The 20,570-nt window shown below is 46.0% G+C and overlaps 1 protein-coding gene across 5 annotated transcripts in view; it reads left to right on the top strand.

Annotated features, from left to right (window-relative positions):
* The window catches only part of dna2 (DNA replication helicase/nuclease 2), an 89,408-nt gene that overhangs the window by 5,189 nt on the left and 63,649 nt on the right, over nucleotides 1-20,570 (top strand). For 3 of the 5 annotated variants that reach the window (XM_069900872.1, XM_069900873.1, XM_069900871.1), the window contains exons 2-4: nucleotides 1,909-3,146; nucleotides 10,213-10,386; nucleotides 11,217-11,400. In XM_069900872.1, coding sequence (XP_069756973.1) covers nucleotides 1,909-3,146; nucleotides 10,213-10,386; nucleotides 11,217-11,400 — 1,596 coding nt within the window. Of the gene's footprint in view, nucleotides 1-1,908; nucleotides 3,147-9,677; nucleotides 9,832-10,212; nucleotides 10,387-11,216; nucleotides 11,401-20,570 lie in introns of those variants that run through there. The other 2 variants (XM_069900874.1, XM_069900875.1) reach the window with 2 other exon arrangements.

The raw sequence follows: 20,570 nt of genomic DNA, 5'->3' as shown, positions 1-20,570 counted from the left end.
GTGGTAGGGGACTGAGGTGTGCGGTAAAACAGAGGGATCTGGGAATACAGATAATTCCCTGAAAGTGGTGTCACGGGTGGATAGAGTTGTAAATCAAAGTATTGAGTCTAGGAATTGTTATGGTAAAGTTGTATAAGACATTGGTGAGGCCAAATTTGGAGTATTGTGTGCAGTTTTGGTCACCCAACAACAGGCAAGATATCAATAAGAGTGCAGAGAAGATTTCCTATGGATGCTGCTGACACCTCAGGAGCTGAGTTATAGAAAGGAAAGGAAGTATAGAAGAATGAGGTGAGATTTGAGAGAGGTAGACAAAATTATGAGGGGGGATAGACAGAGTAAATGCTGATAGGATTTTTGGGGGTAGGTGAGATATAAACCAGAAGACATAGGCTAAGATTAAAAGGGGAAAAGTTTAGGAGGAGCATGAAGGGAAATTTCTCCACACAGAGTGGTGGGAGTTTGGAATGAGCTATCAGCTGAGATGGTGAATGTGGGCTCAATTTTAACATTTAAGAAGAATTTGGGCAGGTATGTGGATAGGAAAGGTATGGAGGGCTATGGACTGGGTTCAGGTCAGTGGGACTAGGCAAAAAAAAATGCTTCGACACAGAAGAAAAGGGCTGTAATCTTCCATGGTTCTATGTTATTTCACAGGCTATTGAAACCTCCCCCCAGCTGCTCTTTGGGAATTCTTTGGAATCCTTGTTCATTTTTCCCCCAAATTCTGCCTCTTAAACAATTTGCTGAAGGAATTCTGGGTTGAGCAGCATTAATGGAGAGAAAAAGTGATTAAAATTTTGGTTGGAGCTCACACATCTTTCAGTTCAGTTATTCCCATCGGAGAAGAGATACAGGAGTATCAGAGCCAGCAACATCAGGCAGTGACAATGCTGAACAAATAATGGAACTGCTCACACTAACCATCTGAGACACTCATAGGTACAAAACAATATTTATTTATGTATTTGTATATATGAAATACTTGTTTTGCAAATGTATTGTTGTCTATATGGGTTTTGTGTCTGGTTGTGTGTCTGGACGTTTTGCACTGAGGACCGCAGAACACTGTATCATCAGGTTGTACTTGAACAATCAGATGACAATAAACTTGACTTGTCAAGTCTTGACGAAAGGCTCCAGCCTGAAATGTCAGTTATACTTATTATTCCCATTGATGCTTCTCAACCTGTTTTGGTTGCTGCAGCAGATAGTATTTAGCATATGTAGTCTCCTGTGTACCCCCACCTATGGGAGCCCAGATGTGGTCACTTATCTTGCCAGAGCTGTCCCAAGCACTACTGCCCCCCCAATGTCAAATTCTTCACCTGACCCTAGAATGAAAATGGCAGCCATTGGGGCTTAGTGTCTTAACACTTCTCTAATCCACAAACATTAAACTCTCTCTTGACCATCATAATCTGTCCTGCTCAATGGGTCATCTTATCCTGTTCCTCATTGTGGATTCTAGTAATTATCTTTACTGCACCCCCAGATGCTTCCTAGTTCCCAAATGCAGCGCCTTCAGCCAAATTTGCATCTCCACCCCAGATGCAACATCCCAGTGCACTCCAGAGAACATCCATTTGCTGCTTGCCATATTACCATCTTCTCAGAAACCAGATACTTTACAAGTGAATCACTTCACTCCTTTTCCCACACAGTAACCCTTGTGCCCTGTATATCATTCTGCCCCTCAACCACTATATTTTTCTCAACCAATCCTAAAATTCTGACACCCCCCCCCCCCCCCCCCCATATTCTCTCACTTCTCTGACAGCTCCCTTGCCCTACATTTTCCACCACCAGACCCTTTGCCCTCTTCATGAAATGCTCGCTGGGTCCCTTGCTCGGAACAGCAGTAAACCTGTCTATCATTTTAATTTCATTTTTAATTTCCTTTTATAGTCATCATTGGTGGAAAAGAAATGCCTTGAGAAAAATGTGCTTGGATGTGGAATTGATGAAACAAAATGGATTAGGACTTGCCAAGTGAACTTCAATCATTTGGAAAACAGCAACACAGGGAATTTCCTGGAATCAAGTGTTCTGGATGTTAGTGAAGTAATCCCTGAATGGCTAGCAAATAAGGCAGAAATGTTTACTATTCCTGAAACACAAAATGGAGAGATGGTTGCACCCACTATAACACCAGCACACAGTGTGCTGGTACCTCTCATGAGTTATTCCAGTTTTAACCAATTGAAGGAAAATTCAGTAGTCGAAGTTCAGCCTCTTTCAAGCTGTTTACATAGAGAAAATGTGAAGCAAGTTCTACGTTACCGTGCTGCTGACAAGAAAAGTAGGCAAGATCCTCTGAAAGATAGTGGAACAGTTTGTCCTGTTAAATCGTTTGGGAAAAGATTTACTAGTCCTGATGGGGTATCAAGGTCAAAGAAATGCAAAACAACCTTGGTGAAAAAGGCAGGTGATGCTGAAGTCCAAGATCAAGGGGGTTCATCTGATGATCTTCTGGAGGAGTGTCTAATGATGATTAACCAGACCACTTCCAGTTATCAGTTGTCCAACCTTGTGAAAAAAACTGAGAATGGAAAACTTGAAAATAGGAAGACAAGGAAGATGTTCCCTCCTCCCGATACTGTAATTAAAAAGAACAAGATGGGAGATCTCCAGTTATCCCAATACACAACCCTGAGGAATCCTTTCCAGAGATTGGATGCAAAGCAATACACAAATATACAGAATAAAAGTTCTGATTCTGCATTCATTCCGATAACTAAAACAAAATATAATGACTGCAGTAAAAGGGATGGTGAATGGAGATCAAATCAGTCCGTTGTGCCAATTAATAAAGCTTTTCTAAGTGTGCTGCAAACTCACATGAAGCAGAATCCAATGAAAACCCCTCCTGTACTTTCAAGTCATGACTATGAACGATGCAGTGGAAGTGTATCTAAAAGTGTCCACTCCAAACATAACGGCTTTGAAGAGGCATACAATGACATTGTGGAGGACAAAGGGAAGGCTGTGACAGCTTCTGAAATGGAATATGGGCAAGTTGAACTTTTTTCCAATACAGTTAACAAAATCCAACTTACAAAAGTAATATCAGACAACTCAGAAGAAACAAAAGTCATGAATAAGCAACAGATGTTCAGAAAAACAGCAAAGGATACCTGTATGAGGTACAGATAAGTTCCTGCACTTGCAGTGTACAATTATTTATAAATTTCAAATTCACTCATGTTGAATGATTATTTGCCCTTCCCTGTTGACATAATGGCGTTGTTTCTTTAAAAACAAGGACAGCATATTTTCCCATTGCATTTGCTTCATGTCCAATCTCCAAGTTGAATGCAAAGACTGGGATATAGAGAGTTCCAACGTGATAAGATAGACACCTCACATGCATCAAAACTCATCACTGAACTAAGCTCAAATGTGTAGTTATTTGTCCAGCATTTATGTGCACATCAGGAAAAACTTGAATATCATCTATTTTTGCTTTAAAAATTTTTTGGAATACTTTATAAATTTTAAACCACAATAACATGACATTCAATTGTAAAATATTTATAAAAAAATTATTATGTGATAATATACTCCCATCCCCCTCAACCCACCCTCCCAAACATTCCACCCCTAAAAATGAAAAAACTGGAGAATGCCAAGAAATAAAATGTATAAATATATATATATATATATATACAGAAAAATCTATTGGAGGTCACCAAGAAGTGAGGTCTTCAGAGAGTCAATCATGTGTGAAAATCAAAATTTTATTTGCTCAATATTTTCCAAAAAATATGATATTTATCTCACAAATTATTATTTTCTCTAATGGTATACCACTATGAAGTTCTGCATGCCATTTTCCATGCCTAAATCTATTTCTGACTTCCATGATATTACTATACATTCCCTAGCAACTGCTAAAGCAATTAACACACATTAAATTTGATAAATATTTAAATTTAATTTTGGCCTTGAAACTTTAATATTACTCAGTAAAAATGACATCAGGTCCTGTGGGGAATTTGACCCCAGTAATTTGTCCCAAAAATTTACCTACTTCTAACCAAAATTGTCCAACTTTAGGACATTGCTAAGTTGAGTGAAAATAGGTTCCAACCTCAGATGAGTTTCCTGTAAAAAAGCAATAGGAGGTGGATGTTGGTGAAAGTGACGAGAAGGTAAGCTATAAAAGTCGGGGGCTTACCGGGGCTTGGGCCTACTTGGTTCGGCTGGGAGGAGGAGGAGCTTGGTGAAAGTGACGGGGTTAATTGGACAAGGGGCCAATAAAGGAGTGAAAGGGGAGGGAGCAGCCAGTGAGGAGTGGGGCAGTGAAGGAGTGGAGACTTGGGACTTTAGCTTGAGGGACTTCGGTAAGAAGGAGCTCCCTGTGTGGTAAGGTGTCCTTTTTGTATTTTAGTATTATTTGTTTTGTTTTTCGTTTTAAATAACCTATATACATTGAGAAGGGAGGTAATGGAGTCAGCTGGGGTAGTCAAATGCTCCAATTGTGGGATGTGGGAAGTCAGAGACAGCACAGCTGTTCCTGACGACTACACCTGCAAAAGGTGTATCCAATTGCAACTCATGAACGACCATGTTAGAGAGCTTGAGGTGCAATTGGATGAACTGAAGATCATAAGGGAAGCAGAGGCAGTGATAGAGAGGAGTTACAGGGAGACAGTCACCCCTAGAAGGCAGGAGTCAGGGAATTGGGTGACTGTAAGGAAAGGAGGGAGAGTGCCAGTGCAGAGTACCCTTGTGGAAGTGCCCCTCAGCAACATGTATTCGGCATTGGATACTGCTAGGGGGAACAGCCTACCAGGGATGAGTCGTGGGGGTCAGGTCTCTGGCACTGGGGCTGCCCCTGAGGCTCAGAAGGGAAGGAGGGATAAGAACAGGGTAATTGTGGTTGGGGACTCACTTGTCAGAGGGACAGATAGGAGGTTTGTTGGACGAGATCGGGGATCCAGGTTGGTCTGTTGCCTCCCTGGTGCAAGGGTCAGGATGTCTCTGATCGAGTTCACAGAATTCTGCAAGGGGAAGGTTAGCAGCCAGAAGTCGTGGTTCATGTGGAGACCAATGACTTAGTTAGAAGTGGGGATGAGGTCCTGAAACAGGAATACATAGAATTAGGCAGGAAGTTAAAAAAAACACCTCTAAGGTAGTAATCTGTGGATTGCTGCCAGTGCCACGCGCTAGAGAGGGTAGTAATAGGAGGATGTGGAGGATGAATGCATGGCTAAAGAGCTGGTGCAGGGGGCAGGGAATAAGATTTTTGGATCATTGGGATCTCTTCTGGGGAAAGTCGGACCTGTACAAAAGGGACGGACTCCACTTGAACTGGAGGGGGACCAATATCCTGGCAAGCAGATTTGCTAGAGCTGTGGGGGAGGGATTAAACTAGTTTGGCAGGGGGGGTGGGGAGCAGAGTTTGCGAACAGTGTCTCGGGTGCATGGCCACCTAGTTAAGAATGATAAAGGTAACGAAGGATGGAGGTTAAGGTAAAAGGTAGAATAGGGAATATATGTGAGGGTCATTCTCTGAAATGCGTGTACTTTAATGCAAGAAGCATAGTGAACAAGGTAGATGTGCATGGAATCATGATGTGGCAATTAGTGAGACCTGGTTACAGGAGGGTGTCTTGGGTAAATTTGTACCTCTCACTTTGTTTGTTTTAGATTGGTCACAATTTTCGAGCTACCGAAAGAAAATAGACACACACACAAGTCTTTATTACTAAATCTGAATTCACACTACAATATGCAAGCCCTTCCCAATTATACTTATCAACGCCTGGACTGGTCCCAACTGCCAAAGCGAGGCGACGACTGCACACTTGTAGTAGGTTGTCTGGGCGCCGGTAGCAGCTTCTCCACCTCCCTGGACCGGGACGTAGGTTGGAATCTTGAAGTTCTTCTTGCTGAGAGATGTTGCCACCTTTTGGCCTTTTGGAGAGTCTCAAACTTCAGCAGTGGGACCATGGCTTATATTACCCAAAAATTATTTACTTCAGATCTTATCTCTTTGAACAAATGATTTAATTATCTTCAAGATCTCCTGACAGTCTGCGACCAACAAAACACTGCACCTCTGGGCCTCATGGTGGAAGTTGGATAATGTCTACTGATTCATATGCATCCCTGGGCCCCATCGTGTAAATTTAGATAATTTCTTCTGATTCAAATGCATCCTGGGCCCCATGATGGAATTTAGGTTATGTCTTCTGATGCAACTGCATCCCTTCTTGCATAAGCTGGTCTAAATCCTCCATTACAGAGGGTCAGAACTGGCAACTAAATATTCCAGAATACAAATGTTTTAGATGTGATAGAACAGGGGGTTAAAAAAAAGGGGGGGGGGAGTTCCTCTGCTTGTTAAGGAGGATATTACTGCCGTGAAGTGGCAGGATGGTTTGGAGGGATCATCCAGTGAGGCTGTTTGGGTGGAATTGAGGGGTGGAGGAGGCATGAGGGTACTAATAGGAATGTATTATAGACCACCAAATGGGCCAAGAAAATTGGAAGAACAAATTTGTAAGGAGATAGCATATAAGTGTAATAAACATAAGGTAGTGATCATGGGAGATTTTAACTTCCCTCACATTGATTGGGATACCCATACAGTAAGAGGCCTGGATGGGCTAGAGTTTGTCAAATGTGTGCAAGATAGTTTTCTTAATACGTAGAAGAACCGACTCGGGACGGGTGTAATACTGGATCTCCTGTTAGGGAATGAGATAGGTCAGGTGTCTGAGGTTAATGTTGGAGAACAAATTGGGTCTAGTGATCACAACTCTTATTAGTTTTAGGGAAGAGCAAAGAAGGGCCTAAAGTTGAGGTTCTGGATTGGAGAAAAGCAAATTTCGAAGGAATGAGAATGGCTTTGGGAAGTATTGAGTGGGACATGATTTTTTCAGGAAAGGCTGTAAATGAAAAATGGAGAATATTCAAAGAAGAAATTTTGAGAGTACAATGTAGATATGTCCCAGTGAGGATCAAAGGAAAGGCTGGAAGTCATAGGGAGCCTTGGTTTTCGAGGAATATTAGAAATTTGGTTAGGAGAAAGAGGGAGGTGTACAAGAGGTATAAACAGCAGGGTGATGAGAAATTGAAAGAGGACTACAAGGAGTGTAGAAAAAATCTTGAAAGAGATTAGAAAGGTCAAAAAGAGGCATGAAGAGGCTTTGGCAGGCAGAGTAAGAATAAATCCAAATGGTTTCTATAGGTACATTAAAAGTAAAAGATTAGTGAGGGATAAAATTGGAGCCCTTGTAGATAGGGAGGGTAGGCTATGTGAAAAGTCAGAGGAGATGGGGGAAATTTTAAATGATTTCTTTACCTTGGTATTCACTAGGGAAAATATATTGTACCAGTTGAAGTAAAGAAAAATAGTGGGAAGTCATGAATCATATAAGGATTACTGAGGAGGTAGTGATGGCAGTGTTAAAAAAGAAAAAGGTGGACAAATCTCCGGGTCCGGACAATGTATTCCCAAGGACGCTCGGAGACTAGTGTACAGATAGTGGGGCCATTAACAGAGATATTTAGGATGTCACTGGTCACTGGGGTAGTGTCAGAGGATTGGAGGGTGGCTCATGTTGTTCTGCTGTTTAAGAAAGAGTCCAAATGTAAGCCAGGAAATTATAGACCTGTGAGTCTGACGTCTGTGGTGGGTAAGTTGATGGAAAGTGTTCTGAGGGATGGCATTTACAAATATTTGGAAGAACAGGGATTGATAGGAAGTAGTCAGCATGGTTTTGTCATGGGTAGATCATGCTTAACAAACCTTATAAAGTTTTTCAAGGGGGTTACAAAAAATATTGATGAAGGGAAGGCTGTGGATGTTGTCTATTTAGACTTTAGTAAAGATTTTGACAAAGTTCCCCACAGGAGGTTAGAAAAAAAGGTGGAGGCATTAGGTATAAATAAGGAGGTAGTGAAATGGATTCAGCAATGGTTGGATGGGAGGTGTTAGAAAGTACTGGTAGAAAATTGTTTGTCAAATTGGAGGCCGGTGACTAGTGGAGTTCCTCAGGGATCGGTCCTGGGTCCTCTATTATTTGTTATATATATTAACGATCTGGAAGAAGTTTATTTCAGTGTAAATTGGATAAGTAAGTTTGCAGATGATACAAAGATTGGTGGTATTGGTGGTATTGTGGATAGTGAGGAGCTTAAAAAGAGATATAGGAAAGCTAAAGAAATGGGTTGAGAAATGGCTGATAGAATTTAATACGGATAAGTGTGAAGTGTATTTTGGAAAGGCAAATCTAAATAGGTCATATACATTGAATGGTAGATAATTGAGGAGTGCAGAGCAACAAAGGGATTTAGGAGTTATGGTAAATAGTACCCTTAAAGTTGATACTCAGGTAGATAGAGTGGTGAAGAAGGCATTTGGAATGTTGGCCTTCATAAATTGGAGTATTGAATTCAAGAGTTGGGATGTTATGATGAAATTTTACAAAGCATTGGTGAGGCCAAGTTTGGAATACTGTGCAGTTTTGGTCACCAAATTATAGGAAGGATATAAACAAAATAGAGAGAGTGCAGAGAAGGTTCATGAGAATGTTGACAGGATGTCAGGGTTTTGAGTTACAGAGAAAGGTTGAGCAGCCTGGGACTTTTTTCTCTGGAGCATAGAAGATTGAGGGGGGATTTGATGGTTCCCATTGTTTTTGGCTTTTCTTTCTTTAAAAGGAACAGAGAGAGTCAACGTGGATAGGCTTTTTCAATTAAGAGTGGAGGATATTCAAACCAGAGGACATGGTTTGAGATTGCAGGGGAAAATTATAAGGGGAACATGAGGGGAAATTTCTTCATGCAAAGGGTGGTTTGGATGTGGAATAAGCTTCCGGCAGAGGTTGTTGAAGCAAGGACGTTATTTACATTTAAGGAAAGACTGGATAATTACATGGAGGGGAGAGGATTGGAGGGGTATGGACCAGGTGCTGGTCAGTGGGACTAGGAGGGTGGGGATTTATTCCAGCATAGACTAGTAGGGACAAACTTGCCTGTTCTGTGCTGTATATGGTTATAACTCGAATTTTCATCAAATAAGCTAACACTCTCTTCCTTTTTATTGGGTTATTAAGCCCATTAACATTATAAAATAGAAAATTCAAAGTTTTACTATTTGCCATCATCTTAAATTCAAAAAAATTATAACTCCCTTTTGCCTCTCCTCTTGGACCTCCTACATTCTAAAATCATTATTATTCCTGGCATCTCCGTCAAGAAATAGTAGAAAGAGAAAAATACAAAATCCCCCAAAAAATACTGTCAAAAAATAGTACTACTGCCCTCAATAATGTGGGAATTGCTTACATTTTCTGAACACTGTCATCAAACTCTTGGTTCATATTGAGCTGAAACTGCACAGCCTCACAATCACCACAGGTGATTTCTCCCTCTTTAATAGTCAAGGATATTTTGTTGAGATTTGGTAGGATGATACCATGCACGAACACAGAACCTCATGATGCCTGCATGCACTCATTCTCATAAGCTGCATCTCTGAATGTTCATCCTATCCTTGAATTTGTAGTTTCAATAGTATATTTCACATTCATATAAAACAAGCATTATTTCAATGTGTGAATTCTAGTGCTTTCAATCTCACATAGTTGCTCTGATTTTTTTTTAAGAGGATTATGAAATCATGAGGGGCACAGATAAAGTTTGTCTTTTTTCCATTGTAGATGTGTCGAAAACTAAAGGACATGGTTTTAAGATGAGGGGTGAAAGATTTAAAGGAACCTTGGGGGCAAGACTTTCTCACAGACTATGAAATGAACTGCCAGAGGAAATAGTAGAGCTGGGTGCGAGAGCAACGATTAAAAGACATTTGGGCAGGTACATGGGTAGCAATGTTTGGATGGATTTGGGTCAAATGCACACATACAGAACTTGTTCAGGAAGATGACATGGTCCATATGGACCTGTTTCTATGATGTAAGACTGATTCTTGTTGGGAAGTTGCAGCTCCAACCTAAGTTACTAGACACTAATTTTTGAACAGGAACTCAAACATGAAAACACAAAGCAGCTTCAGAAGTATTCAGCACATTCTGAGATTGAAATTGGTCTTTATTCTTTGTTAAAGCCTTGCAATTATTACTATTCACTCTTTCTATTTGAGTAACTAGCATGATTGCCAATGAAGAGTGGAATTGATTGCTATTTTATACCATGTGATATAAAAAAATTATATATTTGCATTCTTCTCTCCAATAGTAAGAAGTATTCAGATAACGGGATACAACTCTGCAGGGGTCGGTTCCAAGTGGTGATGGTGAACGAGGTTCTTAATTCCTATAACGATGCAGAAAAACATTTGACCATTACAGCAGATCATCCAGCCACTCTGAGCAGCAGCAGCACAGAGCAGTGTATTCTGAAAGATGACTGGTAAGAACTTGAACCATTTATACTTGTGCCTATGTAATACCACTACCTATTCCCAATTTCACAGTGTCTTCCAATGGAGCTATATTTTCACTTGTTTTGTGCTGTTCACTTGCTCATTTGGGAGTTTTTGTAGATGTTGGGTTGTCCTGATCATGAAGTTGAATGGTCATCATTGGGATTAGTAATGATTGCTGGTTGACATTGACATTGCCTAGTTGGAGGCTGCCTGAGATGGAAAACAAGATGTACCTCCAATTTACAAGTGGCCTCAACTTCACAGTACGTGAGGCTGTGGACAGACTTGTCTGTGTGGCAAATGGTTGGCCACTGGGAAATCCTTGCTGTCATGGCTGATAGAGCGAAGACACTTCATGAAGCGATCTCCCAAGCTGCATCTAGTCTCCCCATTGCTCTGTCAACTTTTCCAAATTCTGTTACACTCCCTCATCCCTAACTCCCTTCCTCCAGCTCCCAGGTTCCTTCCCTTCCTGCTCCTATCAGAGAGCTATCTTTCTTAGCCTTCTGCTGTTTCCTGATCACCTCAGTTTCTTTCTCTTCTCACCTGTATCCACCTACCTGCTAGCCTCCTCTTCCCCTTCTCCCCACATTTTTACTTGGGCGTCAGGCTGATTTTCGGTATTCCTGTAGAAGGGCGTTGGCCCAAAACGCACACTCCCTTGTGTTTTCTCTGGATACTGTGTGACATATTTTTATTTTCCTCTAATATCTGTAGTATTTTGGGTTTTCTTTGTATTGCTTGTAACATTGACACTTGATATTGAGGCTCTCATATGAAAGTACAAATACTTTGAGAAGATTATTTATTTCAGGGACACTACTGAAGTTAAAGTTGGGGATTTTGTTCATCTTGAAGGAGAGAAACACTTGGACACCTGGATAATAAAAGGAGATGTTGGGTATATGATTGTGAACCCTGACCATCTTGTATCTGGGACTAGTGTTGTATATGGAATCCGGTGCATGCGCAGGGCTGTGCTGAATGAGAGATTTAAGGTGAGTTTTATAATTTCTCCTGAAAGAGTGTGCTTTCAATAACCAGCACAAGTATTATTTCATGTATGTAAAGTTCAGTATTCCTAACACATGCTCAAAACTTTCATTTTGCTCTATTTACCAACTTTTGTTGCCTCTGCCCCTTTTGAGCAGTTTTGTTGGTTGAGATTTTTATGGTCCAAGATTGCATGCAAGTTTCGAATACAATCACTGAAAAAAGATTCACATTGTGAGAAACAGAAGTACCTTCACAGAAATTGCTCGAGACAAAAATTGAGAACAAAGAACATATATTATACAACAATGCAAAGTTGGGTGCTTCCCCTTACCCTGGGAATACACACATACACTGGGGCTCACCCAACTTTTATATAGTTTATTTCAGTGTAGAGGTACCCTCCCCCTTACATTCTTCTGCCTCCTGGATGAATTTGGCATTAGGCAATCTTGTCTGCCTACGTGCTGTTTCTGTGAACTTGGAGGACCAGGGGGTATCCTGTCGGTGTCCCATCATGTCATTATCCTTATTCACACCTTCCCGACTCTCAGGGCTTACTAACTTCTTGTATGCGGAACTTGCTGATTCTGGCTAAAAGGCTAGAAGACCCTTATCTTACTCAGACTAACTTTACTTCCTACATTCTATTATCTATCCTTATCCTATTAATACTGGCTTTATTCATTACACATATATCCATACTAGTTTTCTTAATCTTTCATATTTTCATATTAGTTTTACTCATCTCTCACAATCCTCATTTTTCTTTTAGCTACGCTTCGTGAATTCTCAACTGGAATGTATTACTTGTAAACTTGGTTTTTTTCCCAGCGAGTCAGTAAATGAACTGCAGTCTCAGCATCATCAGACAGAATTTGGGAAACATACATCCTTTGGGTTATAGTGATCTGACGAGGGGTCCGTTGAATTAAATACTGCACACAAGTCTTTAGGCAGGGGAGCACCATAATGGCCAGAATAGTGAGTCCAGCTGCTATAAGGGCTGTGAGTATCAGACTCCAGTTACCAATAAAAAGTCTAGTCCATCCCACACCGGACCAAGGTTGCCAAGTCTGAACCTGGGCATGGGAAGATTTTCGAACTCCTGAAGAAGTGTCTTTAATCGCCTGACCATTGTGAGCATTGTCATTAACCAGTCTTTCACAAACGCTGCCTTCAGCAGCCAACGAGTAATCGAGAGCCAGGTGGTTTTGTTGAACTGTGGCTCGTATCTGTCGTCTTTCTTCAGCCCATAAATTCAGGGCCATCACTGTCTTTTCGGTGATGATCTCCAAGGCTGGAGTCTGATTAAACGATTTAAATGCCAAGCAGCTGTGGTGTTCTGGAGCAGCTTACGTTGTTTACAACTGGAACTCCCTTTACAGTGGTGGTTCTTAACATTCCGAATGTCTGTGTGACCCAAAAGATGATTTACAGAAGACCAAATTGGGGAGTGGTGTTTCTTGTCACTTAACCTGTGAGTTGCAGTTGTCTGCGAACATTAGCATAAGTATCATTGAACCTGTGAGTTTCAGCCTGTCTGTGAACATTAGCATATGTATTCACTCTATCTCTGCTACATGTATAATCCTGACTAACATTCTGTCTGTCATTGTCCCACCATCTTCTTTGTGCTATCTCTTTAAAACTCCTCTTTTTAATACCTGCAGAGGCCGGAATACAAACCAAGTCTACTCCCCTAGGGCCGTTCTGTCCCCTGGTCCATGTTGGGATTCTATATTAACCCATACTAAATAAGGTACCCCACTATGATTATACTCTATACCTGCGCCCTGTCTACATTCTAAAAGTAAATAATTGTCACCTCTGCTGCCCCTATTCCAGGAGGACTTAATACGTTGTGAGCAATTTGGTGATTTCCCAAAAATTGGGAACCAACAAGTAAACAAAACAGCAAATGGTAAAAACAACATTACAGCACTTTTTCCTGTCGTAGTGTAACTTTCAGATCAGAAGGATGAAGGACTGCACGCCAGATGGAGGCTAGATTATCAATGTCTTTAGTCCATGTATCAGCAGCTTGTTTAATTCGTTCTATGTGAGTCCACCCCTTTTCTTTCGTTCGCACTGCAGTGTCTGTAATCGAAAGTACACAATAGGGGCCGTCCCAGACAGGTTTTAGTTGGTGATCTTGCCATGCTTTTACATATACCCAATCACCAGATTTAATAAAATGAATAGGATGCTCCAGGGGTGGGTTTTGAGCTAATAAACCCTTCCATTTTAATTCATATATAGAGGCAGAAAGTCCCTTTAAATGTTTGTATATGTACTGGTCGTTCGGCTCAGGGGTAGGGGGATTAAAAGGTGACATACAAGGTTCGAGTATACCATCTTTCACCAACTGGTCAATTACTGGCTGCAGCCCCTTTCGGCGAGCCATCGGAATTGGATACTGCTTTCGTCTAATTACTTGCTCAGGATCTTGTAAAGTAACTTGCAAGGGAGGAATATCTAACACTCCTCTATTGCCTCTTTTTGCCCCTACTCCAGGATTTATTAGTTCCCGATCCTCCTCGGTTAATACATGCAATTGAACCCTGATACCTGATTCCTGTGGTCTGGTGCCGATAGCCAATTGGTCCTGTAAATCTCGTCCTAACAAACAAACTCCAGCTTGGGGAACCAGTAGAATGTCCTCTGTTACTATCTTCTCTCCCATTTGTATTCTTACATCCCTTAATACAGGGACTGTAAAATCTCTTCCTCCTACTCCCGAAATCATCACTGTCCCCTCTATCTTAATACCCTCGGGTGGTGGTAAAATACTAGACCGGGCTACCCCAGAATCTACTAAAAAGGTCATCTTGTCACTGTGGGGTTCTATGCTTAAATTTACCAATGGTTCTCTGTGCAGCCCCACGGTGTGTATTGACTGAGAACCATGAACCCCCCCCCTATTCATAATCTGCTTCATCTTTCGGACTCTGGCTTTACCCTACCCTTAATTTAGTCTGTGTGTCGTCTGAGTCCAGCGTGTTCATTAAATGAAGTGATAGGAGAAGGTATTCAGTTCAACAATCAGTTTATTACACAGCACAAGAATAAAGCTTAACAGAGCTCTGGATCAGTTGTTAGTTCATAGGTCACCTGCACAGTGAGCTATTCCCCAAGACTGACCTCTACTGTCCAGTCTCTACAGTTTATATAGCTCAACCTTATCATACAGAACAAAAGTTGGCTTTCTTTGCTACATTTCTTGCATAAGATTTATCACAAGTAATTTCCTGCTCTGCAGATATCTGAGGTGTAGAGCTCCCATCTTAATCCTCAAGGCCAGAATATCCTGTTTTGATCAGAAATCAATTCATACCCCAGATATTTCTAATTATTTCTTTGTTCTCATCTGGCCACATTCTTCTGTTCTACTCAACACCTCCTTCTGTCTTAGCCCTCTTACTGAGTTAGTTCCATTCTCTTTGTTTCTGACAGTCTCTGTCAGGATTCTCTTTGTTCTTGTCTGGCCATCGTCTCCTGTGCTAATCAACACCTCCTTTTCCTTAACGTTTCTACTAAATTGTTTCCTCTCTTTTGTATTTTGGGAGCAGACAATTCTAAACCTACTGTAATCAGCCAACTTTGCTACATACTGTGGCTGCCCCTTACTTACATTACTCTTTCCCTTCACCATGAGGTAAATATTAAATTGTTACATAGTACTGGATTCATGTATACAAACTGAATAGTACATAAGCATATATTCTACATATTTTCTATGATTAATTAACCCCTATATTCCAACACATCAGTGCGTAAGATTGCGTCTCCCTGGCTCGCATTGGGCATTCTCTCTTAAAATGTCCCTCCTTTTTACAATTTTTCTTTGGCTTGGCTTCGCGGACGAAGATTTATGGAGGCGGTAAAAAGTCCACGTCAGCTGCAGGCTCGTTTGTGGCTGACAAGTCCGATGCGGGACAGGCAGACACGATTGCAGCGGTTGCAAGGGAAAATTGGTTGGTTGGGGTTGGGTGTTGGGTTTTTCCTCCTTTGCCTTTTGTCAGTGAGGTGGGCTCTGCGGTCTTCTTCAAAGGAGGTTGCTGCCCGCCAAACTGTGAGGCGCCAAGATGCACGGTTTGAGGCGTTATCAGCCCACTGGCGGTGGTCAATGTGGCAGGCACCAAGAGATTTCTTTAGGCAGTCCTTGTACCTTTTCTTTGGTGCACCTCTGTCACGGTGGCCAGTGGAGAGCTCGCCATATAACACGATCTTGGGAAGGCGATGGTCCTCCATTCTGGAGACGTGACCCATCCAGCGCAGCTGGATCTTCAGCTGCGTGGACTCGATGCTGTCGACCTCTGCCATCTCGAGTACTTCGACGTTAGGGGTGTAAGCGCTCCAATGGATGTTGAGGATGGAGCGGAGACAACGCTGGTGGAAGCGTTCTAGGAGCCGTAGGTGGTGCCGGTAGAGGACCCATGATTCGGAGCCGAACAGGAGTGTGGGTATGACAACGGCTCTGTATACGCTTATCTTTGTGAGGTTTTTCAGTTGGTTGTTTTTCCAGACTCTTTTGTGTAGTCTTCCAAAGGCGCTATTTGCCTTGGCGAGTCTGTTGTCTATCTCATTGTCGATCCTTGCATCTGATGAAATGGTGCAGCCGAGATAGGTAAACTGTTTTTTTTTTTTTAAATTTTTTTTTTTCACACCATAAATCACAATAGAGATAGGTAAACTGGTTGACCGTTTTGAATTTTGTGTGCCCGATGGAGATGTGGGGGGGCTGGCTGATGGAGGACCTCAGTTTTCTTCAGGCTGACTTCCAGGCCAAACATTTTGGCAGTTTCCGCAAAGCAGGACGTCAAGCGCTGAAGAGCTGGCTCTGAATGGGCAACTAAAGCGGCATCATCTGCAAAGAGTAGTTCACGGACAAGTTTCTCTTGTGTCTTGGTGTGAGCTTGCAGGCGCCTCAGATTGAAGAGACTGCCATCCGTGCGGTACCGGATGTAAACAGCGTCTTCATTGTTGGGGTCTTTCATGGCTTGGTTCAGCATCATGCTGAAGAAGATTAAAAAGAGGGTTGGTGCGAGAACACAGCCATTGTTAATGGAGAATGGTTCAGAGAGCTCATTGCTGTATCTGACCCGACCTTGTTGGTTTTCGTGCAGTTGGATAACCATGTTGAGGAACTTTGGGGGGCATCCGATGCGCTCTAGTATTTGCCAAAGCCCTTTCCTGCTCACGGTGTCGAAGGCTTTGGAGAGGTCAACAAAGGTGATGTAGAGTCCTTTGTTTTGTTCTCTGCACTTTTCTTGGAGCTGTCTGAGGGCAAAGACCATGTCAGTGGTTCCTCTGTTTGCGCGAAAGCCGCACTGTGATTCTGGGAGAATATTCTCGGCGACACTAGGTATTATTCTATTTAGTAGAATCCTAGCGAAGATTTTGCCTGCAATGGAGAGCAACGTGATTCCCCTGTAGTTTGAGCAGTCTGATTTCTCGCCTTTGTTTTTGTACAGGGTGATGATGGTGGCATCACGAAGATCCTGAGGCAGTTTACCTTGGTCCCAACAAAGCTTGAAAAACTCATGCAGTTTGGCATGCAGAGTTTTGCCGCCAGCCTTCCAGACTTCTGGGGGGATTCCATCCATACCTGCTGCTTTGCCACTTTTCAGTTGTTCGATTGCCTTATATGTCTCATCCAGGGTGGGAACCTCATCCAGCTCTAGCCTTAGGGGCTGTTGAGGGAGCTGGAGCAGGGCGGAATCTTGGACTGAGCAGTTGGCACTGAAAAGAGATTGGAAGTGTTCTGACCATCGGTTGAGGATGGAGATCTTGTCGCTGAGGAGGACTTTGCCGTCTGAGCTGCGCAGCGGGCTTTGGACTTGGGGTGAGGCCTTTAGAGCCTTTAGAGCCTCGTAGAAACCCCTGAAGTCGCCAATGTCCGCGCTGAGCTGGGTTCGTTTGGCGAGGCTAGTCCACCACTCATTTTGGATCTCCCGGAGTTTGCGCTGAAGATGGCTGCATGCGCGACGGAAGGCTTGTTTCTTCTCTGGACAGGACGGCTTTGTAAGATGAGCCTGGTGGGCAGCTCGCTTCTTTGCCAGCAGCTCCTGGATTTCCTGGCTGTTATCGTCAAACCAGTCCTTGTTTTTCCTGGAGGAGAAGCCCAGTACCTCTTCAGTGGATTGCAGTATGGTAGTCTTCAACTGATCCCAGAGGGTTTCAGGGGACGGGTCCGTGAGGCGGGTTGCAACGTCGAGCTTTGCTTTGAGGTTTGCCTGGAAGTTTCCTCTCGCTTCGTCTGACTGCAGGTTTCCAACATTGAACCTCTTTCTGGGGACTTTATTGTTCCTGGGCTTTGACTTGAAGTGAAGGTTGAGCTTGCAGCGAACCAGCCGGTGGTCAGTGTGGCATTCCGCGCTAGGCATGACCCTGGTGTGGAGCACATCTCGTTTGTCACTTTCTCGCACCAGGATGTAGTCCAGGAGGTGCCAGTGTTTGGATCGGGGATGCATCCAGGTGGTCTTAAGGCTGTCCCTCTGCTGAAAAAGGGTGTTTGTAATGACAAGTCGCTGTTCTGCGCAGAGCTCCAACAGGAGGCGCCCATTGTCGTTGCACTTGCCGACGCCATGCTTGCCCAGGATTCCTGGCCAGGTTTCTGAGTCTTTGCCGACACGAGCATTGAAGTCACCAAGGATGACAACCTTGTCGGCTGTAGGGGTGCGTTGGATGAGGTTGCGCAGGTCGGTGTAGAACTTGTCCTTTTCTGCTGGTTCCGCCTGGAGGGTTGGAGCATAGACACTGATGAGGGTGATGTGACGCTTGTTTCGAAGTTGGAGTCGCATGGACATGATTCGGTCCGAGAGGCCTGTCGGAAGGTTTTCGAGTTTGGAGGCAATGAAGCTCTTGACCATGAAGCCTACACCAGATAGGCGTCGTTCATCCGAAGGCTTGCCAGACCAGTAGAGTGTGTAGCCCGCGCCGCGTTCTTGGAGGCTGCATACATCTGCCAGGCGGACTTCACTGAGAGCGGCTATGTCGATGTCAAGTCTGAGGAGTTCATGTGCAATGAGGGCAGACCGACGTTCAGGTCGGTGGCTGTCAGCCTTGTCTAGCATGGTTCTGATGTTCCAGCATGCTAGCTTGAGTTTGTGAGCATCTTTTGAGGGGGAGGACGTGGAGGGGGAGGACGTGGAGGGGGAGGACGTGGAGGGGGAGGACGTGGAGGGGGAGGACGTGGAGGGGGAGGACGTGGAGGGGGAGGACGTGGAGGGGGAGGACGTGGAGGGGGAGGACGTGGAGGGGGAGGACGTGGAGGGGGAGGACGTGGAGGGGGAGGACGTGGAGGGGGAGGACGTGGAGGGGGAGGACGTGGAGGGGGAGGACGTGGAGGGGGAGGACGTGGAGGGGGAGGACGTGGAGGGGGAGGACGTGGAGGGGGAGGACGTGGAGGGGGAGGACGTGGAGGGGGAGGACGTGGAGGGGGAGGACGTGGAGGGGGAGGACGTGGAGGGGGAGGACGTGGAGGGGGAGGACGTGGAGGGGGAGGACGTGGAGGGGGAGGACGTGGAGGGGGAGGACGTGGAGGGGGAGGACGTGGAGGGGGAGGACGTGGAGGGGGAGGACGTGGAGGGGGAGGACGTGGAGGGGGAGGACGTGGAGGGGGAGGACGTGGAGGGGGAGGACGTGGAGGGGGAGGACGTGGAGGGGGAGGACGTGGAGGGGGAGGACGTGGAGGGGGAGGACGTGGAGGGGGAGGACGTGGAGGGGGAGGACGTGGAGGGGGAGGACGTGGAGGGGGAGGACGTGGAGGGGGAGGACGTGGAGGGGGAGGACGTGGAGGGGGAGGACGTGGAGGGGGAGGACGTGGAGGGGGAGGACGTGGAGGGGGAGGACGTGGAGGGGGAGGACGTGGAGGGGGAGGACGTGGAGGGGGAGGACGTGGAGGGGGAGGACGTGGAGGGGGAGGACGTGGAGGGGGAGGACGTGGAGGGGGAGGACGTGGAGGGGGAGGACGTGGAGGGGGAGGACGTGGAGGGGGAGGACGTGGAGGGGGAGGACGTGGAGGGGGAGGACGTGGAGGGGGAGGACGTGGAGGGGGAGGACGTGGAGGGGGAGGACGTGGAGGGGGAGGACGTGGAGGGGGAGGACGTGGAGGGGGAGGACGTGGAGGGGGAGGACGTGGAGGGGGAGGACGTGGAGGGGGAGGACGTGGAGGGGGAGGACGTGGAGGGGGAGGACGTGGAGGGGGAGGACGTGGAGGGGGAGGACGTGGAGGGGGAGGACGTGGAGGGGGAGGACGTGGAGGGGGAGGACGTGGAGGGGGAGGACGTGGAGGGGGAGGACGTGGAGGGGGAGGACGTGGAGGGGGAGGACGTGGAGGGGGAGGACGTGGAGGGGGAGGACGTGGAGGGGGAGGACGTGGAGGGGGAGGACGTGGAGGGGGAGGACGTGGAGGGGGAGGACGTGGAGGGGGAGGACGTGGAGGGGGAGGACGTGGAGGGGGAGGACGTGGAGGGGGAGGACGTGGAGGGGGAGGACGTGGAGGGGGAGGACGTGGAGGGGGAGGACGTGGAGGGGGAGGACGTGGAGGGGGAGGACGTGGAGGGGGAGGACGTGGAGGGGGAGGACGTGGAGGGGGAGGACGTGGAGGGGGAGGACGTGGAGGGGGAGGACGTGGAGGGGGAGGACGTGGAGGGGGAGGACGTGGAGGGGGAGGACGTGGAGGGGGAGGACGTGGAGGGGGAGGACGTGGAGGGGGAGGACGTGGAGGGGGAGGACGTGGAGGGGGAGGACGTGGAGGGGGAGGACGTGGAGGGGGAGGACGTGGAGGGGGAGGACGTGGAGGGGGAGGACGTGGAGGGGGAGGACGTGGAGGGGGAGGACGTGGAGGGGGAGGACGTGGAGGGGGAGGACGTGGAGGGGGAGGACGTGGAGGGGGAGGACGTGGAGGGGGAGGACGTGGAGGGGGAGGACGTGGAGGGGGAGGACGTGGAGGGGGAGGACGTGGAGGGGGAGGACGTGGAGGGGGAGGACGTGGAGGGGGAGGACGTGGAGGGGGAGGACGTGGAGGGGGAGGACGTGGAGGGGGAGGACGTGGAGGGGGAGGACGTGGAGGGGGAGGACGTGGAGGGGGAGGACGTGGAGGGGGAGGACGTGGAGGGGGAGGACGTGGAGGGGGAGGACGTGGAGGGGGAGGACGTGGAGGGGGAGG

The sequence above is a fragment of the Narcine bancroftii genome, chromosome 10 (assembly GCF_036971445.1).
Source record: "Narcine bancroftii isolate sNarBan1 chromosome 10, sNarBan1.hap1, whole genome shotgun sequence".
Taxonomy (NCBI): Eukaryota; Metazoa; Chordata; class Chondrichthyes; order Torpediniformes; family Narcinidae; genus Narcine; species Narcine bancroftii.
The sequence above is the reverse complement of the archived record's forward strand: the minus strand, read 5'-3'. Positions and strand labels throughout refer to the sequence as shown.